The 20,024-nt window shown below is 36.3% G+C and overlaps 3 protein-coding genes across 5 annotated transcripts; 1 reads left to right on the top strand and 2 right to left on the bottom strand.

Annotated features, from left to right (window-relative positions):
• Positions 1-2,026: 2,026 nt before the first annotated feature.
• LOC133858468 (uncharacterized) lies at positions 2,027-6,039 on the bottom strand. Its single transcript, XM_062293939.1, has 5 exons — positions 5,529-6,039; positions 4,072-4,129; positions 3,882-3,965; positions 2,698-2,839; positions 2,027-2,616 (listed from the first exon to the last, which is right to left on the bottom strand). Exons 1-5 carry the CDS (start codon positions 5,938-5,940, stop codon positions 2,338-2,340), a joined length of 975 nt encoding a protein of 324 aa, XP_062149923.1. The 5' UTR covers positions 5,941-6,039; the 3' UTR covers positions 2,027-2,337.
• Positions 6,040-10,365: 4,326 nt separating this feature from the next.
• LOC133870027 (putative pentatricopeptide repeat-containing protein At1g13630) lies at positions 10,366-18,819 on the top strand. 3 transcript variants are annotated; one of them, XM_062307073.1, is made up of 6 exons: positions 10,366-11,059; positions 11,424-13,557; positions 14,053-14,168; positions 14,298-15,546; positions 18,228-18,366; positions 18,557-18,819. In XM_062307073.1, exons 1-2 carry the CDS (start codon positions 10,606-10,608, stop codon positions 13,475-13,477), a joined length of 2,508 nt encoding a protein of 835 aa, XP_062163057.1. In that variant the 5' UTR covers positions 10,366-10,605; the 3' UTR covers positions 13,478-13,557; positions 14,053-14,168; positions 14,298-15,546; positions 18,228-18,366; positions 18,557-18,819. The 3 variants fall into 3 exon arrangements, with proteins under 3 accessions (XP_062163057.1, XP_062163053.1, XP_062163064.1); XM_062307069.1 differs by lacking the exons at positions 18,228-18,366; positions 18,557-18,819 and adding an exon at positions 15,757-16,436; XM_062307080.1 differs by lacking the exons at positions 18,228-18,366; positions 18,557-18,819 and adding an exon at positions 15,757-16,436 and having other exon boundaries at positions 15,474-15,546.
• On the bottom strand, positions 15,794-17,613 carry LOC133870053 (UDP-glycosyltransferase 89A2-like). The gene has a single exon (XM_062307091.1). The coding sequence runs from the start codon at positions 17,457-17,459 to the stop codon at positions 16,038-16,040; it is 1,422 nt and encodes a 473-aa protein (XP_062163075.1). The 5' UTR covers positions 17,460-17,613; the 3' UTR covers positions 15,794-16,037.
• Positions 18,820-20,024: the final 1,205 nt, after the last annotated feature.

Consider the following 20,024-nt stretch of genomic DNA (forward strand, 5'->3'; position numbering starts at 1 on the left):
CTTTTGTTTTAAATTGTTTTGGTTCACTTTTATATTTTTGCATGTTTACTAACCAATTGACTGTTATATTTTTTTATGTTTAGTCGTTTATTAACTAGTGGACTCATTTCATTGTGTGAGAAATACAATTTTTATGGTTCAATTTTATGGGATGTTAAAGTGTACACATTTTTATTGTATTGTTATTTGAAATAATCGTTTCATTACTTCTGGAAAAGACAAGAAAATTGATGACATGGAATAGTGAAATATTATAGCTTTTTATTCTTGTCATTTTTCATTATGCTTTGTTGATGGGAGAAAATAAAAATCATGTTTCTTAGAATTTTATCTTATAATTAATAGGGCTTTTAGTTTAAAAGGCTAATCCATGGAAAATGTTCTTGAATGGAAATATGAATTTAATTTTTTATTTAAAAAACTAGTATTTTTTTTGAATTTTTTATTTTTTACAAAATAAAATCAAAATTACGTAAATGCCACTCAAAATACCCGCCCCGCCCCGCACAAACCCACCCCGCAGTGAACCGCACCGCACGGTTCCTCTTTATAAAGTGTAGTTTGCGGGTTGGAAATTTCCAACCCGCAAAGGTGCGGGGCGGGGCCAAAAAATGCCGAAACCCGTCTCACCCCGCCCCATGCCCACCCCTACTCATATTATTGTACAGAGAGCAAAACTTTTTTCTTCTTCTTCTTCTTCTTCTTCTTCAAAAATAAAATAAAAAAGAGAGCAAAACTGTTAGCCCAATGGGCCAATTTGGACTCGTGAGCTTGGGCTACTCCAGTCCTTGTTTATTGGACTGGTTTCATTATTATTTATCAAACAGCAACTGAATTGGGCTCTCCAATGGACTTATGTTTCTGAAAACTTTGGGCCTGTACGTATCATTTTGGGAACTTATGTGAATTGCTCAGAAAAAGAGAGAGAAAGAAATAGAGAGAACTTAATTATGTGAATTGGTTTATTACACCTAAAGCAAAATGTTAGGGTATAACTGCTTTTATTATGAATCCTTTATAAATTGATGTTACAGTTCATAATTGATGAAATGATTATGAGTGTATGATTGACGAGCCAATTAGAAGCTAATTAAATTGATTAGTCGAGTTTTTTGTTTAATCATTTCACCAATTATGGACATCATGTCAGTTTGTAAAATATTTGTAGTAAAATTTGTACTACCTCTAGTTGCACTCTGACCTAAATATATATATATAGCTGGCAAACACCAACCACATCATTTTCATAATAAAAAAGGAGAAAACTTCACTTAAACACCCTGAATTGTTGTCGCTCTTGTAATTACCCTTTAAAACTTAAAAAACTTTCAATTTAGTATATCTATCTTTCATTTTTTTTTTTAATTCCACTAATCCGTTAGAATTTTCTATTAAATCTTGTCAAAATTTTGAAAATACACAATTTTTTTTTTTTTTTTTAAAAAAAAAAAATCAAATATTCAAGTGTGGGTATTTTTTTTTTCAAATTTTGGAAATTTTGACATCTCTCTGTTAGAATTTAATGAAAAATCCTAACAGATGGGTGAAATTGAAAAAAAAATTGAAAGATGGATAAAATACATAAATTATGAGTTTTTTAAATTTAGTAGGATAATTGCAAAATGTAATAAAAGGGCAGGGGAGTTGATTGAAAATGTCATTGCCGCTCGTTTTTATCTTTCCTAGAGGTGCAGACGACTCTTTATGGTTAGAAATGTTTCATATTTTTCATTTTCTTATGACAAAGTAAATGTGGAACCATCTCCTTATACCCACGGTAGATGCCTTGTCGTTATGATATTAGATCAATGGTTTGATGGCACATATATATGTCCTTAATTAAGATAAATTAACCAAATTGATCGTATTTGTTGTATCGATATGATCAGATCAGTGGGAAAAGTTTTGGCATGCAGCTGGCTGGGTTGAGGAAACCAGTACTTAATTCCTTGATTAACCCATTATAAATTATTTTCTTCTTCTTTTCCATCTTAAGAATTAATTACAACCCAGAAAATATCAGCTGTGCACAAAAGCTCTTAATATATTGATGGCACGCATTCAAGTGGCACTAGATATAGTAGAGCTTTCAAACTGTCAAATAAAGGTATAGCAGAAAGAACCCACAAAGGAAGGATATAGCTGAACCTCCAATTTAATTAGGTCCCATTTCAGCTTCATGCATAACTTTAACGTGATAATCACTACTTAGTGATGAAGCCCACCAACTATATATATATAAATATTGGCGACTTCTGTACAGAATTAATTAGTACACACACATATATTATATATATATATATATATATGAAAATTGCATGTTATATATGTATATAACTAGATGTGCCTCCAAGGTCTTTCAGCAAGGCCTACACATTCAGTGTACCTATAACAATCAACAAGATGATCGATTGTCAAACCAGCAGCTTGCATAAAGGAATGCACAATCACCGGGCCTACCAGCCGGAATCCATGCTTTAGTAAATCCCTGCTAATGGCTTCTGCTTTTGGACTCCTCAGAGGAACATTTCTTGGGTATCTGTACCTGTTTATCACTGGTTTGTGATTCACATAACCCCACATATAGCTTCCGAACGATCCAAATCCCCTCACAATCTACACATTAATTAGCAACCCTGTTAATTGCATGTCATATTATATATATATCAATTCCAGCTGCTGAGAGAATAAACTTGCCTTCAATATGCATTTGGCATTGTCCACTATACTCCTTACTCTGCTCTCTGCTAACATTATTGCTTTGTCCGATGCTATGTCTGTAATCTCATTCTCCCCCATTTTGGCCACAATATTAGCATCGAATCCAGCAAATGCTTCTCTATATATGTTACAAACCCAAATATATATAAGCTTCAATCAGATGATCACATGAATATTTGCTCTTAACGACTAGCTAGGCTATTTAATTATGCAAAACAAGTAGTTGTTGCAAAGATTGTGAATTTAGTTAGTAGAGGTGGCATTGTATAAATATATAATAGGATATATGAAAGAGAAAGAAAAGAGAGCAGAAGCTAAGAGAGAGAGAGAGAGAGAAAAGAAGGTTGATGAATACTATTAGGGCCACATCTTGAAAATACTGACATGTGATCCATAATATAAAAGATGTCACTATTTATAGGAAAAAGTTAGAAGGTAATTGATCAATATGGTTGTCAAATCACCATTCTTCACTTATTCTAAATGCTTAAGTTGATAGGAAGGGGTTGAATTCAATATTTTAATTTATATTCTCATATATACTTCCCTTCACGTGTAGGCTTGTACCACCCTTAATAAGTGAGATCCAGCTAACACATTGAATATTTAATTGAAATGAAAGATGAATGATGAAGACAACTTTTGAACTCATGACTGTTGCTCCGATACCATATTAGAGCACTCACAATATTGGGCTAGCCAAAATAGCTAACTAAAAGGTTATTTGGTTAGCCCTATAACAAACAATTCCCAAAAAAACTCCACATCCGACTAACCAAAATAGCTAATAATTTTCTTTGCTACTACCTACATCAACAATGCATAATTTATGTTAATAATAATAATAATAATAAAAAATAGTCACTCTCTTCTTAGGGGATGGTGAAAATAGATAAAGAAATAATATTATTATTTGAAGTGAAACTGTGAAATATTTGTTGAGCAGGATGTAAATACTTTTAAAATTTACTATTTATCCTAAAACCTTAAGCAGATAAAAATAAATGAATTTAATCATTTAATTTATATTCTAACAATGACAATTAATAATCTAGATCACTAAATAAGGAAGAGAATCAATAATAAACATAGTAGGAAAATAGATCATGCTAACATGAAAAACATATAGAAAATATTCTAACAGGCATAAACAGTGTTACCTGAATAGTTCCCTTCTTTTCAGGATTTCAGTCCAGTTGTAGTCCATCAACATACCAGACATTGCAAGCAGCTCAAACAATTGGCTGTATATTTATAATTTACAACGTAAAAGGTTGGCATATATATATATATAATCACTCTGTAATTTAGCTGTAGACTTAATTTCTTTAAAAATTACAAAGGACTTACTTGTCATCGTAAACTGGAACTCCCCAGCACTCATCGTGAAAGGCTACATAAACTTTATCTGTGTATATATATATATATATATATATATATATATATATATATATATAAAACATTAATTACATCAGTTTCTAAATAGAATTTCGTTGAATTTCTGTATTATATATATATACTGTTAAGTAGGTGAATAAAAAATTAGTACAGTGGGTAGAAATTAATTGAGAATATACCTTCGAAATATAGCTATCCATCCATGACAGATGGGTATCTTTTTGCCATTGTTATCATATTTACATTATAAACATAAAATTTCCTAAAACTAGGGTTGTAGAGTCCCTACAACCTAACTTCTAAAAAAGTGACATGTATTTTTTTCATTTTATGAGATTTTATCATGGCTAAAATGGCGTCTGTTTTGTTACTACAACAATGATATATGGACAGAAAACATATCATTTTTTTAGAGGCTAAATTTCAATAACTTAGTTTGTAGAAAATTTCTGTGTATAATGCAAATATGATAAAAATGGCAAAAATATACCATCTGTCGTGGATGGATAGTTATTCAAAGATATCTTCTCAATTTTCTCAATTACCTTCGAATAGCTAATATCCATCCATGACAGATGGTACCTTTTTGCCATTGTTACAATATTTACATCATTGACATAAATTTTCTACAAGCTGGTCGTAGGGTTCCAACAATCTAGTCTCTAAAAAAGTGACATGTATTCATTTCGTCCTATGAGTTTTTTTTATGGCTAAAATGGCGGCTGTTTTGTTATTGCAACAATGATATAAGGACATAAAACATATCATTATTTAGAAATTGAGTTCCGATAACCTAGTTTGTAAAAAATTTCTATCCATGATATAAATATGATAACAATGGTAAAAATGTATCATCTGTCATGGATGGATAGCCATTCGAAAGTATGTAATAAATTTTCTCAATTACCTTCTAATAACTCTCAATCTATGGCTGAAGGTACCTTTTTGCCATTGTTATCATATTTGCATCATTGACATAAAATTTTTTCCACGAGCTGTGAATCTATAAAAAAGTGACATGTATTCCTTGCATCTATAAGAGTTTTTATCATAGCTAAAATGGCGGCTGTTTCGTTACTCAACAATGATATAAGGACAGAAAACATATATTTTTTTTTAAAAGCTAGGCTCCGATAACCTAGTTTGTAGAAAATTTCTGTTACTGCATAACAAAACAGCAATGTGACTATGGTTTTCTATTGCGGATCCCTATGCGCGCAGTATGTTGAGTCCATATATATATATATATATATATATATATATATATATATATATATATATATATATATATATATATATATATATATATATATATATATATATATATATATATATATATGATTTTCATAATCCAAAAGGATCGGAAATCAAATGTTTTGATATAGATAAATTACAACACCAAAACTTACCACTGTTCTTTGTAATCCAGTTGCACCTCCTGATCAAATCCCCAGTACCAGTATCCTGACATTGTTGTTGTACGTTTTTATCGGCAGGGGCTTCTCTTCTTTCAGGTGGAACGTTTTTATCCACCAGCTGGGCTTCTCTTCTTTCAGGCGCCGGTGCAATCAGTCGTAATGCTAAAGAAATCTTCTGATCCAGTGGGATGGTAGAGTCCGTAGCAGAAGAGTCGATTGAGTTCTGTGACAAAGACAAAGACAAAGATGATAGGGATAACGAGGAAGTGCTTCTCTGAAGCCCAATTGGGTAAATTCTCTTGAGGTGTTTAGATAAAATGCTGTGTGTCGACGTTGGCTTTTCTTTTTCTTTCAAGATTTTGTTCTTCTCCAGAACATGTCTTCTTACATTCGCTCTAGACATAACTGGAGAAGATAAGGAAGTTTTTGTTTTAACTGGCCGGGGTAGATGTAAAGGTAGGTGGGTTGATCAGATGCATATACAATCTGAGGGGTTTTAAAAGGAGATGGTGTCAAGAGCAGCACTACTTTTGCGTTGGTTGGTGAAATGTGAGCTTCACAATTATGGATGAATATTTTGCTCCGTAGTTTTTAAGCAAAATCCATATATAAGAGTATACATCATGGGTTAATTAATTCATTGAAAAGGATACTGCAAATTAAAGTATATGGTCCAATCTGATTTATATATATAGAATATCAATCGAAGGATCTTGTAGTTCTTTCTTTTTTTTTTTTGTCAATACTGAAAAAGAAAAAACAACAAAAAGAGAAATCTATCTAACCTAGAGATTGGAACTATATATACACTTGACTAATGACTAATGAGTGATGCTATTTAGTAGACAGTTAATTATAATGGTCATATAACTGGGATGATGTGGCAGTGAAAATCAAATTGTATGACAGTCTATTAATTAAATAACATTACTCGTTGACTAATTTATGTATATAATCTTTTAATTAGGATAACTAATGATTTAATTAATACGGTGTCAATTCTTAAGTTGTTTACTCTCATTTTAGTTAAAATATTATGTGTTAGAGCTTACTTAATGAAAAGAGAATGTTAGAATATTAACTATATAAAGGATTAAAATCATCATTTTCTATCGGTGATTTTAACATAATAAAATCAGTTTTGATGACACACATATAAAAAAGGTCTCCTTAATTTTTTCTCCTTAGGGCTAGCTTATCCTATATATATATATATATACACTTGAATAGGAAATTTGCATGTTCAAATATGGAGAGAAGAAACAGTAGAAAAGGTAAATAGAAGATTGAATAGGAAATTTGCATGTGCAAATAAATGGAGAGAAGAAACAGTAGAAAAGGTAAGTAGGGAAGATGGATGTAAAAGAACAAAAAGTGTTCGATTTTTAGAAAGGTAAATAGTGTAAATAGTAATAGAAGTAGATTAATTAATGGTGATTCATGGCGACTAAAAAGCTTTACCCTGGGCTACCAGCGCACCATGAGAGATTCCATTAGGATACGGACCAAAGCAATTAAGGCTAATTTTGAAAAGGTTGGTTTGAACATGAACATGAAAGAACTCCATGATTACATGCCATCTCTTATTATCACTGAGATGTTTCTTTTTCCGCGCAAAGACAGAGAAATCCCAGCTGAAACCCCCTTTTTTAAGTAAGTAAAGTAAAAAAGAAACCCAATTAAATGATGATCAATCTTTTCTTTTAGTTGTAGTGTTTGTCTCATGGAAAGCGTAATGGGTCCAGTTTATTCTTAACTCCTACTCTTTTGTCCTCCAGGTCTGAGGCATACCTGTTGCCTGCTAGACACAGATATCCCATCCATCATTCTTATGTGCATGCTCCCCTTCATTCTATCATCTATTTAAAATATGGGTTTATTGACGTGACACTACCAATTCTTCCTTAGATCTATGGGTTGAAAATGCGGTTGGATAATAACTGTACGTCTGCATCCACTACCCGCACATATCTACTACCTGCACATATCCGTTATCCGCACATGCGAATGCTGTCAGCAAAAACCAATATCCACATATGCGGATGCGGATAGCTATTTTAGGAAACTCGGATACAGTTAACAACGTCGTTTTGGATTTGGTAAGTTTAGGACCTTTAGGTTATGTTAAGTTTTGAAAAAATAATAAAGACTCCTAAATTAACAGCAACTAAATATGTAAAGCAATAAAGAGATAAACACATATATTTGGTTTCGAAGTAGAAACTTTTTGCACCAAAGAGAAAAATCACTCTGAGGCAGTTAAACACAAGAAATCAACTAACAGAAAAAATAGCTAGTTACAGAACAGTTGCACTCACAATACCTTTACAGTAGTCGTACCTTGAACTCTAACAAGTACCTATACTTGAACGCTTCTCTACCAGACCCTCCAGAAGAGTTATTCAATTGACTCCTTTAACTAGAGCTCTTCTCTAGTTAGACTTCAAATGGTTGAACAGTTACAACACAAACTCTAAGAGAACTAGCACATCTAACAATTTCTGCCTAAAAACTCTCTTCTTAGCACACAGGAATTCTATTCAGAATTCATACAAAAACACAGCCTAGAAGCCCCTTTAAATATGCTTCGAAAAACTTAATTCTACTCAAATTCAGATTTCCATAGGCGGCGTTCGGACTTTGCAAGTGCGACTTCATAAAATTGTTGAAGCATGTCTGGACCTCGAACCCTAGAGTCCGGACGGTTGCACAAAAGGCTTCTTTGTCTGCAATCTTCACTTCTGCGTCTGGACATTCTTGCAAACAGGTGCTCTCGGTGGTTTGCGTCCACTGGGCCGTCCGGACAGGTATCAAACTCTGACTTTCTGTGACTAGCGTCCGGACGCTGCTTCTGGCTGCCCGAACAGGCAATAGGAAAAAACTGACTTCTTGAGCTGTAAAATCTCCAGAATATTTCCTTCACCATGACCTTTATATTTTAGTGATATTCTGTGCAGATATTGTCTTGTTCAGCCATTTCCATTCTTGAATTAATAGTTTGCAATAAATCTTATGGAAGTCCTCTGGAAATACAATGTCCCTGATATCGAAGCATTTCTGTCAACATAATGTAGCCTATTAAAATAAACCAACATGTTTTTTTTCACTATCATCTCAAAGTCATACCTCATTACATTAGCATTTTTTTTTTTCTTTTCTTTGGTAATCCAAATCCCAATTACTCTATGCGACAATGACTTTCTATGATTGATAATTGTAAATTGTGTAACAAGTTAAATATTAATTCATTTAAGCTTGAATATAGTAATAATTGAATTATTTAATCTTGCATTTAGATCTAGATAGTAATCCAAAATGCGCATTATCTCATATGCGAATAGCGGATAATAACCGCAATAACCGCGCAGATATTTAAAAGTGATAATTGTATTCGCATCCGCATCCGCACTTTTCCCCCTACTTAAATAAGTCATTCTTAAAAAGAAAAAGAAAAAAGAAAAAAGAATCTAATAATAGATTGACAATATTATGTTAGCATAGTTGGATATATAGTAGTGAGATAGTGGTGTTGTATGTAGCATTACTCAGGTGGGTTATACCACATTGCTATTTCACTATGCTGACATGACACTGCCAATTACTCTTAGATCAATCATTGTTAAATGAAAAAAGATTTGACGATATATATAGATTGACAATGTCATGTTAGCACAATGAAATAGCTAGTAGTAAGATAGTGTTGTTGTATGTAGTATTACTCGGGTGGGTTATATAGTGGCAAAGTCTATCTTCAAAAATGCTAAATCGCGTGTTAACCCGAACGATATTTAAGTTTGTGTTTAAATTTACTCTCAACAAGTGAGGTACATCGCGTAATCTATGCTTTAATACCATGTTAAATTATCATTTATTTCAAAGGGCAAATGATGAATTTAATCATTTAATTAATACTTTAATACAATATTTAATGAATAAAAGTTAAAATATTTTCCACGTTAAGCCCTCATTTATTAGTCTACCTTGCGTACCATAAATAGAGTATGTTACTCAATTGTAATACGTACACAATTTAATACAACAAAAATGTAGCCCTAAGGTCTTTATCGGCGGTGGACGTAAGCCTCAAAACCTGAACCACTCCAAATATCTTGTGTTTTTCTTTCTCTAGTTACTTTCGATTTTCTTTTATTATTTTATATTTTATATAAGAGTAATGCTATATGTTACATTTTTATCTCACAATATCGATGTGAAGTCTCAATCTTCCATTTTTTTTTTAAATTTTTTTTATAAGGGTTAATTGGAAGTTGGAACTACCACGTCGATCAGTATTATACAATAATTATAGAATAAAAATGTGGTTTATAAGATTACACTTTTACATAAATTTTTACAATAAAATTACTTATCAGTTTAAGAAAAAATAAAAGAAGGTCGTACCAATCAATTGTGGCTCTTAACATCTTTTTTCACTTCATTTCGCTCCATTTTAGTCATGCTATTGGGGTTCCATACCAAAATATAGTGCAGCAAAACCAAATCACACTCAATGTTCTAATTATTTTAATTATAATTCTCTTGATCAATCAATCGAGGTGTGTTCTGACTTGATGATAATGAGTTTACTTCAAAACATATCATCTAAAATAAAATTAAAAAAAAGAAAAGAATAAAAGAGATAAACCAAAAGGTTTCTTGTTAATTTGGAAGTTCTCTATTTTTGTATTTTGCAACTATTGTCAAGAAAACAGTTTTACCAAAAGGTTAAAACGACACCGTCTTTGACTTAATCAGCCCCAAATTAGACTAACCCAAACTCTGACACCGAAAACTCTCTCCCCCTCTCTCTCTCTCTCTCTCTCTGAGCCTTCAAAATTGCCGCGAAACCAACGGCTCTCAAAAACCCTAATCTCTCTCTCTCTCTCTCTCAACCCCCGCCCCCCCAAAAAAAAAAAATTAAACCCTAAACAATTACTCAAATTCCAAACCCTTCTCAACATTCCATACCCCTCCACCCCTCTCCACCTCTCAATTCCCGAAATTTTCCCGAGGAAACAATAACAGAAAAGCGAACGGCTACTTCTCCTAAAACCCTAGCCCCCAGTCCATGCTCAACCACTTCCATCAATGGAAGAATCCCCTCCATTTCCCAGCAAGGTCCCGAATTCTCGCCCCCCTCTCTTCCCTCTTCTTCACCAAATCCTCGGTTTCCACCGCAAAGCTCTACGACGAGCCCACCACTTCCTCCGCTGTCCCAAACCCTAGGGACACCGTCCGAGAAATTCTCTCCGGGTTGAGGAGCTTCGGCTTGATAAGGTTTCTCGGCGGGGATTATTTTCGGACCATGGTTTTGACACTGGACCGGCCTCAGGTGGATCATATTATCGATGTTTTGAGGGTCGAGAGCCCGGAGTTTGCGGTGGGTTTCTTCCATTTGTTAAAGGATTGTTATCGGTTTCGGCACTCGAGGGTTTCATGGTTAGTTGTTTCCCATGTTTTGGCGGGGAAAAGGCGGTTCAAGGAGTTGCAGTTGATCATAAAGCAAATGGTGGAAGAAGAAGGTATGGCTTTCCATTGTTTCCTTTAGAAAAAAAAAAGGGTCTTTTGGTAGCTATGAAGTTGTGGTAAAGGAAATTGAGTTGAAAGTTTGAATCCTTATTGTAACGTTTAGGTTTGTCTAAATTCAAAAACAAATTGCCAAAAACAATATATAATTTGTACTGGCCTGGGTGGAGCTGAGCAGAGGAAATTATTGGAATTTGCTGTTTCTTATAGCTGAAAATTTTGTTGGTTTTTCCTCAATTCAATGTCTTCAATTTATTGCTTTGAGATAGGAGTTTTATTTAAGATGATCACCCACCTAAATTAGTTGCATTGAGAATGGTTTGAATTTTTCCTTTATAAATGTCTTTTAATTTCTGGTAGGCTCTGGTTCTGCACCTTCACTTTGTGAGCTGCTCTTGAATAGCTTCTGGGGCTGGGATTCAAATATTTTGGTATGGGATATGTTGGGATTTGCTTATTCAAGATATGGAATGGTTGAAGACGCCCTCTTCGTTCTTGCCAAGATGAAAGATATGAACTTGCATGCATCAATACAAACATATAACAGTCTGTTGTACAATTTGAAGAACACTGAAACCATGTGGGATGTGCATAACGAAATCAAAGTAAGCGGAATTCCTCAGAATGAGTACACTCATTCCATACTTATAGATGGTCTATGCGAGCAATCCAGGCTGCAAGATGCAGTCTCCTTCCTGCAGAATGCTGAAGAGAAGGATACCAGACTTTCCATTGTTTCATTCAATACCATCATTTCGAGGTTCTGTAAATTGGGTTTTGTAGATGATGCAAAGTCATTTTTTTGTATAATGCTCAAGTGTGGACTAGTACCTGATTCATACAGTTACAATATTCTTATTCATGGCCTATGTGTAGCAGGTTCCATGGAAGAAGCCTTGGAGTTCAAAAATGACATGGAGAACCATGGTGTAGCGCCTGATATCGTAACCTACAGAATTCTTGCTAAAGGGTTTCGTCTACTTGGTTTCATAAGTGGGGCTTGGAAGGCCATTCAAGACATGTTGCTTAACGGGGTTAATCCAGATCTTCTTACATATACAATACTGATCTGTGGGCATTGTCAGATAGGCAATATTGATGAAGGCCTTAAGTTGCGGGAAGAGATGCTTTCTCAAGGTTTTCACTTGAGCATAATCTCATACAGTGTATTGCTCAGCAGTTTGTGTAAAAGTGCACGGCCTGAAGAAGCATTGAAATTGCTTTATGAAATGGAAGCTGTTGGCTTGACACCTGATATTATAACATATTCTATCCTCATTCATGGCCTCTGCAAGAAAGGAGAAGTCCAGAGAGCCATCCAACTATTTGAGGAAATGTGCTCGAGGAGAATCTTTCCAAATGATTTTACACATGGTTCCATTTTGTTAGGTCTGTGTAAGACAGGAAATATATTAGAGGCAAGGAAGTATTTTGATAGTCTGATAGCTAGCGACTCGGTGGACGATATAGTTCTGTATAATATTATGTTGGATGGGTATGTCAAACTTGGTAATATTGCGGAAGCTGTACAGTTATACAAACAATTAACCGAAAAAGAGATTACCCCTAGTATTGTCACTTTCAATACTCTTATTCATGGATTCTGCAAAGACAATAAACTAGGTGAGGCTCGAAGTCTCTTGGATACCATCAAGCTGCATGGATTGGTTCCAAGTGCGGTAACTTATACCACTCTTATGAATGCATACTGTGAAGAAGGAGATGTGAAAGGCATGCTTGAATTGCTTTGGGAGATGGAAGCAAAAGCTGTAATGCCTACTCATGTCACATACACTGTAGTAATTAAAGGACTATGCAAACAATGGAAGTTGCAAGAATCTGTCCAATTACTTGAGGATATGCATGCTAAGGGTCTGACTCCAGATCAAATTACATATAATACTATCATCCAATGTTTCTGCAAAGCTAGTGACACGACCAAAGCTTGGCAGTTGCATAATGAGATGCTACTGCATAACCTGCAGCCTACTCCTGTCACGTATAATCTCCTCATCAATGGTCTTTGCATACACGGGGATCTGAGGGATGCTGACAGGCTACTTCTTTCTCTGGTGGATCAAAAGATCAATTTGACAAAAGTTGCTTATACCACAATTGTTAAGGCACATTGTGCAAAGGGTGACGTAAGTAGGGCAGTAATATTCTTTCATCAAATGGTGAAGAAGGGGTTTAAAACCTCAATCAGAGATTATAGTGCTGTGATCAATAGATTGTGCAAAAGGTGTCTAATAAACGAAGCAAAACATTTTTTCTGTATGATGTTATCTGATGGAATTTCACCTGATCAAGAAATCTGTAAGGTGATGCTTAATGCTTTCCATCGGGAAGGTGATCTCGAATCTGTTTTTGAACTACTTGCTGAGATGATCAAATTTGGGTTATTTCCTGATTAATCCACGGGAAATGATGATTTGCATGCATCTCACCATCAGAAAGAGCTGTTCCTTGGCTGATAGAGAAGTCAGTACATGAGGTAGAACATCACACACCTGCATATCACTTGCAGGCACTTCCTTTGAATACAATATTAAATTAGAAAGTGCCATTCATCCTCTAAAATGCCTTTTTACATCTTCTTTATATTCATGAAAGTTAAATTGTACAGTGCACCCCTATCCTTAGGTTTGTTTTTATTTACGCCCTCTCAGCTTTCAATTTTGCCTTTTGACACCCATTATGCTGTCACTCATTCCAAAATAGACCCCTACCAGCGCACTTTCTGTCCAATTGGAAAACAGGAAAGCACGCTTTGTGAATCTCTTATATCACATCACCAAATAAAAAATTCATTTCAACAGTCCAAGCGCTAAAACTAAATCATTTCCTCCTCTAACTTTGTAGTGTGTCACATATTACTTGTGCCTAATTCTATGACAAAATGGAAAAGAAAGCTTCTGTTTCTCTGGCTTATAGTTGTTACTACAGAAAGCATTTGTTTTTTCATAAGTTTGAATGATGGGACTTTCAGGGGACAAGGATAAGACGCGAGATTCTTGTGAAGGAAAAGCTCAAATCTTGCTATAGCATTTCCATGTCAGCAATCAGCTTCACGCTTTGGCATCCTCATTCTCTGAATCAGATCAGGTACTCTGTTTAAATATCTTAAAATTGCATCTTTAATAGCTCTGGAATCTTCTTGTTTTGGTCTTAATTGTTTCGGTGTAGCTTGAAATGTTTCTTGCTTTGCTTTAAATAAAAATTTTCTCTTTGTAGAACCCTTTTTTAGTCAACATATGGTCTCTGAGTGACCCCTTGCCTTTTGTCTCGCGGGCCGCTGAAGTGGGGAGGGGAAGGAGGCTGTCGAACGATGTGGCAGCTGCGATGGAGGAGGTGGTGGAGAGTAGGGTGGTTTGGGAGGGTGGGCGAAATGATTTGGTTTGGTGCTTGGACTGATGACATGATTTGTTTTTTTTTTTTTTTTTAAAAAAAAAAAATTATATTATTATTTTTCTAATGGAAAAGAATTATATGAGGTGGCATATGGGATTCATGAAACGTCCTGTCTGTTTGCCAACTAGACAGAAAGTGTGATGAAGGGAGTCTATCTTTAGTCCCAGTGGTAGCACTAGGGTCTTAATAGCAAATTTAAAACTGAGTGTCAATCGAAATGGACCTAAACATAATAAAAATTACGTCAATTGGAGAGAAAATGACAATCCAATTCTGTTTAATGCCTGAAGTATTATTTTAAGGGCGCTCGACTGCTCTTTTAATACTTGAAAAGCCATATATACCATTACACATGCATACTAATACATATGGACACATATTTTGGGACTTTTTGCTGCTGGTGAGGAGGTTAAAGATTCATTCTGTCACTGACATTTGTTTGCACTTAAAATATGTGTTTGATTACTTTTTCATGAAAATAATGTTATCCTATCTAAGTAATTAATTCAATGGTATCAAACATCCCGAAAACTGCTAAATAAAATGTGTCCCAAGCCAAAATATCACGAGTACCAAGTTGTCCGGTATTATTGCAAGGAAAATTACAATCAAAATCCTTATTGGCCTGTGCCTGGAGATGGTGATCATTTCCACAGACAAACAGGACATCACCAAAGGCACATAATAGCAGAGAGGTATTTTACATTATCTTGATTAGATACGAGCTTTGTAGGGCTATCTCCCATTGCAAGGCCGCCGAATCTTGTGGTACCATTCAGGCTTCAAGAGTAATTCGACTGAGCCAACTTGCAAAAGGAAAAACTTGCTGATTTTATTTGCCAGATGGTGCATGTTACAAGAACTCATAGATCATTTGTTTCATATCTGGTTCTTACAAGTGAGGCTTGTATATACTATTTTTTGGTACTACAAATGATTCTATATGCAGCTGCAATTGTTGGGACCTTGGTCCCTCCTTAATTAGATCTCGTCTCTCAGAGTTTGAAGTGAGGAGCATCACAACTGGCATTTACTGCCTAGTCGCAGTCTTCCTGAAACCAGACTTGATATGGTAAGACATATATCTTGTCCTTATATAACGCATCAGTTGCTAATTAGTTTATTTCCTCTGTTCATGAAATATCTATCTTTCCGAGTTTCTAATTTTTATCTCCAGGGTTTAGTGGCTTTGTTATCAATTACTTTCTCTATTTGATTGTATGAACTCTAGTTGCTGAAGCTTTGGTCGGTTTCTTTTCAATTAATTCTCTTATGTTTGCAGGTCTGGGAGCCACTTTTAGTGAACTAACATGGAATGGTGGAATGGCGAAGCTTAGTAGCTCTGTACATGTGACGTGTAGATTAGCTACGACTTCGTCTGCTCATAATGATATGCCAATTCGTCCAAAGTTGGAGGTGCTATGGGCAATTTCACTCACTTTGCCAAAATAAGTTATTGGCTTCCTCATTTCTTGCTAAAATAATATCTAGCTTTCTTTTTCTTTTTTGAATTCATCTAGCTTTCTTAACCGGAGAAATCTACAAAAATCATTCCCGGAACCCTCAAGCATCGTGACTCGGTCGGAGTTGGGACAGCTCCTTGACAAGAGCATCCAAATCCCTGGAAGAGCTCCCATCATCCCTCACCGCTTCAAGCGCCTTATCTCTGAGTGCCCTTGCCCTCGCTTTCCGAGCACTCTCCCCGCCCATCGACTCGGCAATCAGCCCCGCCAAGTGGGCCGGATCAGGCACCGAGTGGGCGCCCTCGCACACCCTGACGGCCACGCCCATGTCCTCCACAAGCAGCCTGGCGTTCACGAACTGGTCGGCCTCCATTGGCCAACCCAGGATCATCGTCCCCCCCACTATCCCTTCCAGCACCGAGTTCCACCCGCAGTGACTCACAAACCCTCCCACCGCAACGTGGCTTAGTATCCTCACCTGTGGCGCCCACCCCTTCACTATCACTCCCCTTCCGTCCACCCGTTCCTCGAACCCCTCCGGTACGACGCCGTACCCGTCAGCCTCCTGTTGGGTCGTGCCCGCTTTCACCACCCACACGAATCGGATCGCGCTCTTTTCCAGCCCCAACGCCAAGGCTTCCATTTGCTGTCTGTTCAACAATTTCTGGCTCCCGAAGCAGACGTAGAGAACTGACCCGTCGGGGCACCCATCGAGCCACGCAAGCACGCCGGTGTCCGAATCGGAGTCCGGGTTGCTCCGATTGCCACCGTCGTTCATCCCCACTAAACTCAGCGGCCCGACCCCGTAGACGCGCGTGTGCCCCATGACTCTCCGGAGGTGGTCCAAGTATTGGCCTTCCAGTTCGTCGAAGCTGTTGAAAATGCAAGCCCAACTAGACGTATTTGCGAGCATGTCATCCTTCAGGAACGCCGTGTCAGGGTTGGATTCGCTGTAGATGCGGAAGATGGAAGGCAGATGTTCCTGCTTGAAGGACGGCGATCTGGGGAGATCGGAAAAATGAGCGAGCGGTGTAGAAGAAACGCTTCTGGAATTGTGCCAGCAGTGGTCACTGACGGAGACCAGAAACGCACCGGACGAGAAGAAAGCGATCCTGGGGATGCGGAGCTGGTGGGCAAGGCGTAGGGTCCAGCCGAGGAAGAAGTCGGAGACGATGGCCACAGGGGGAGACGGGTGGGAGTGGAACCAGCGCAGAAGCGGGTCGTGGAGCTGGGGCAAGGCGCCAATGATGGGTATGTTTCCAGCGCTGCCGATGTCCCTGACGTTCTCGACGCCTTGGGGTAGTTTGGGGTGGGGAGGGAAGGGGAGGACGAGGGTTTGGATGGAGGGGTGGGTGGAGAGGAGAGAGGAGAGGATTGGGAGGTTCTTTGGTGTGACGAAGATGGTGATGGTGAGGCTACGGAGGGCGAGCTGATGTGTCAGGTCCAGGAGTGGGAGCATGTGGCCTTGGGCTGGGTACGGAAACACCAGGATGTGTGTTGCCATGCCGGAGGTGGAAGACATGGTGCTAGCCTGCCTGCCGGAGGAGTTAACTCCTTGTGGAACCGGTGGAAAGGGCCAAATGTGATCTTGGGAAATGATTTATGTTGAAAAAGCGACTTTATCTTCTCCAATAAAGAGAGAGTAGGAAACAATTAATGGCTTCCATTATTTAGTTGGTGGGAAAATGCTTTATGAGGAAACTCATCTGTTTTTCGGCACCCATTTATAATAAAAAATATATTTTTTATTAAAAAGACTCACAGGGGACGAATGAGTGTCTCCTGTGTAGTAAGCCTCTTAGTTGGTGTACTCGGATTCGGAAAAAAAAAATTATTTTTAATAGTAGTAAGAAATGATTGATGTGATATAAAGTATAAAGAATTTGTATAAAAAAGTAAAAAATAAAATAAAATTGTATTATAATATAAAAAATTATTGATATGATATAAAAAGTGAAAAAAAAAAAAAAAAAAAAAAGAAGTTAAAATTGATTGTTTTAAAAAAAAGTAAAAATAGAGGGAAATGGATTGCTTGTTTCCAAAAGAATCCAAGATTTATTCATGTTGACCGACTAGACATTTGTAACACCGGGTTGTGGTAAATAAAGTATTCATAAAATCTATACATATATAGATTTATATATAAAAAGAAAAAAAAAATACGCTAACCTTCCAAATTGTCACCTATTATAATAATTTTAATTTTTTTTCAAATTGTTGTTTTTTTTTTTTTATCACTATAAGGTATTTTTGGGAGAAAAATATAAAAGTGTTTAATTTGTTACTACAGGAAGCATTTGGTTTTTGATAAGTTTGAATGATGGGACTTTGAGGGGAGAAGGATAAGATGCAAGACTCTTGTGAAGGAAAAACTCAAATCTTGCTATAGCATTTCAATGTACTCATTCTCTGAATCAGATCAGATTCAGGTACTCTGTTTAAATATCTTAAAGTTGCATCTTTAATAGCTCTAGCTGGAATCTTCTTGGTTTGGTCTTAATGGTAGCACTAGAGTCTTAAAAATTAAATCAACTGGAGAGAAAATGATTCTATATGCAGCTGCAATTGTTGGGATCTTGGTCCCTCCTTGGTCCTTAATTAGATCTCTTTATCTCTCAGAGTTTGAAGTGAGGAGCATCACAACTGGCATGTACTGCCTAGTCGCAGTCTTGGTGGAACCAGACTTAATTGATATGGTAAGACATAGGGAAATTCTTCTTACACAGCACGTTCTTATCACATGGGTTCCGCACCATGTGAATGTGTTGTGTAGTGCGTGTTATGCAGGAATCATGTCTCTAAGACATGTATCTTGTCCTTATATAAGGTTTCAGTTGCTTATTAGTTTGTGTAATGAAGTTAAATGCCTTTTTTTTTTTTTTTTTTTTTTTGTTGAAAACGTTTCAAACACTATGCATTGCAATATTTTTTACTCATTTGGAGTAATTTTTTATGGTAGTTTGAAGTTGTTAAAATGGAAAATGGTTGCTCTCAAAATTAATAAAATTTGAAGAGCTCAAGTGCCAACGCAAACATCAAATATTAATCAATAAAAATAAAATAAAGAGAACGAGCTGATGAAACAAATTCGTCTGCTCATAATGATGCCAATTCGTCCAAAGTTGGAGGTGCTATGGGCAATTTCACTAGCTAAAATAAGTTATTGTTTTCCTCATTTCTTGCTAAAATAATATCTAGCTTTCTTTTTCTTTTTTCCTTTTTTGAATTCATCTAGCTTTATTTTTCAGGTTAAATAGGTTATTGGTACTTGTAGTTTGACTTTTTTATTGTTTGTTTTCTGTGCTTTATTTTTTATTACGGTTGATACTTGAGTTATGGGAAAAGACGGAGATGGTACCTCTATCCAAATTTTCGTCTAAAAACTAACAGTTGTTCATGTCAGCGCCACGTAACAAACTTAAAAACGCAACACCTGTCCCAATTGCCACTTAAGTCACCACATCAACGCTAACGTAGCTACCACAAATTTTATTTTATTTTATTTTAAGGCTTAAAAAAAAAAAAAAAAGATTGAAAAAATCGTGCCAGCCATCCTCAATGGTCAAACCCTATATATATATATATATATTGGCCCTTGGAGGTGGTTCGGTCGCATTTGGATCCTCTCCATTTGTAATGGAGAGGACTCTCTTTAGTTACTGAATTTTTAAGGGCATAGTTGTCTTTTCTTATTTTTTATTCATTGTCCGGTTCGGCCACCCCCAATGGTCAAATCATCTATTTTTTATTATTTTTTTGGCCTTAGGGGGTGGCCGAGGGTCAAACCCCTTAAATTTAATGTTTTCCTCTTCTTCTTTTTTTAAGCCATTGAGGGTGGTAGCCACCCCTAAGGACCAAACCCTTAAAATTTTGTTCATATTTTTTTTCTTTGGCCAATGGGGGTGGGGGTGGGGCTGGCTCAGCTACCTCCAACGCCAAAATGGAGGTGGTTGGCCATCCCTATCTTGTCCAAATGGGTGACTGGTTTTTTCAATTTTTTTTTAAACATTAAAAGAAGTTAAAATAAAATATGTGGCAGCCAAGTCAACGCTGATGTGGCGACTTACGTTGCATCTAGATAGGTGTC

The sequence above is a fragment of the Alnus glutinosa genome, chromosome 1, assembly GCF_958979055.1.
Source record: "Alnus glutinosa chromosome 1, dhAlnGlut1.1, whole genome shotgun sequence".
Classification (NCBI taxonomy): Eukaryota; Viridiplantae; Streptophyta; class Magnoliopsida; order Fagales; family Betulaceae; genus Alnus; species Alnus glutinosa.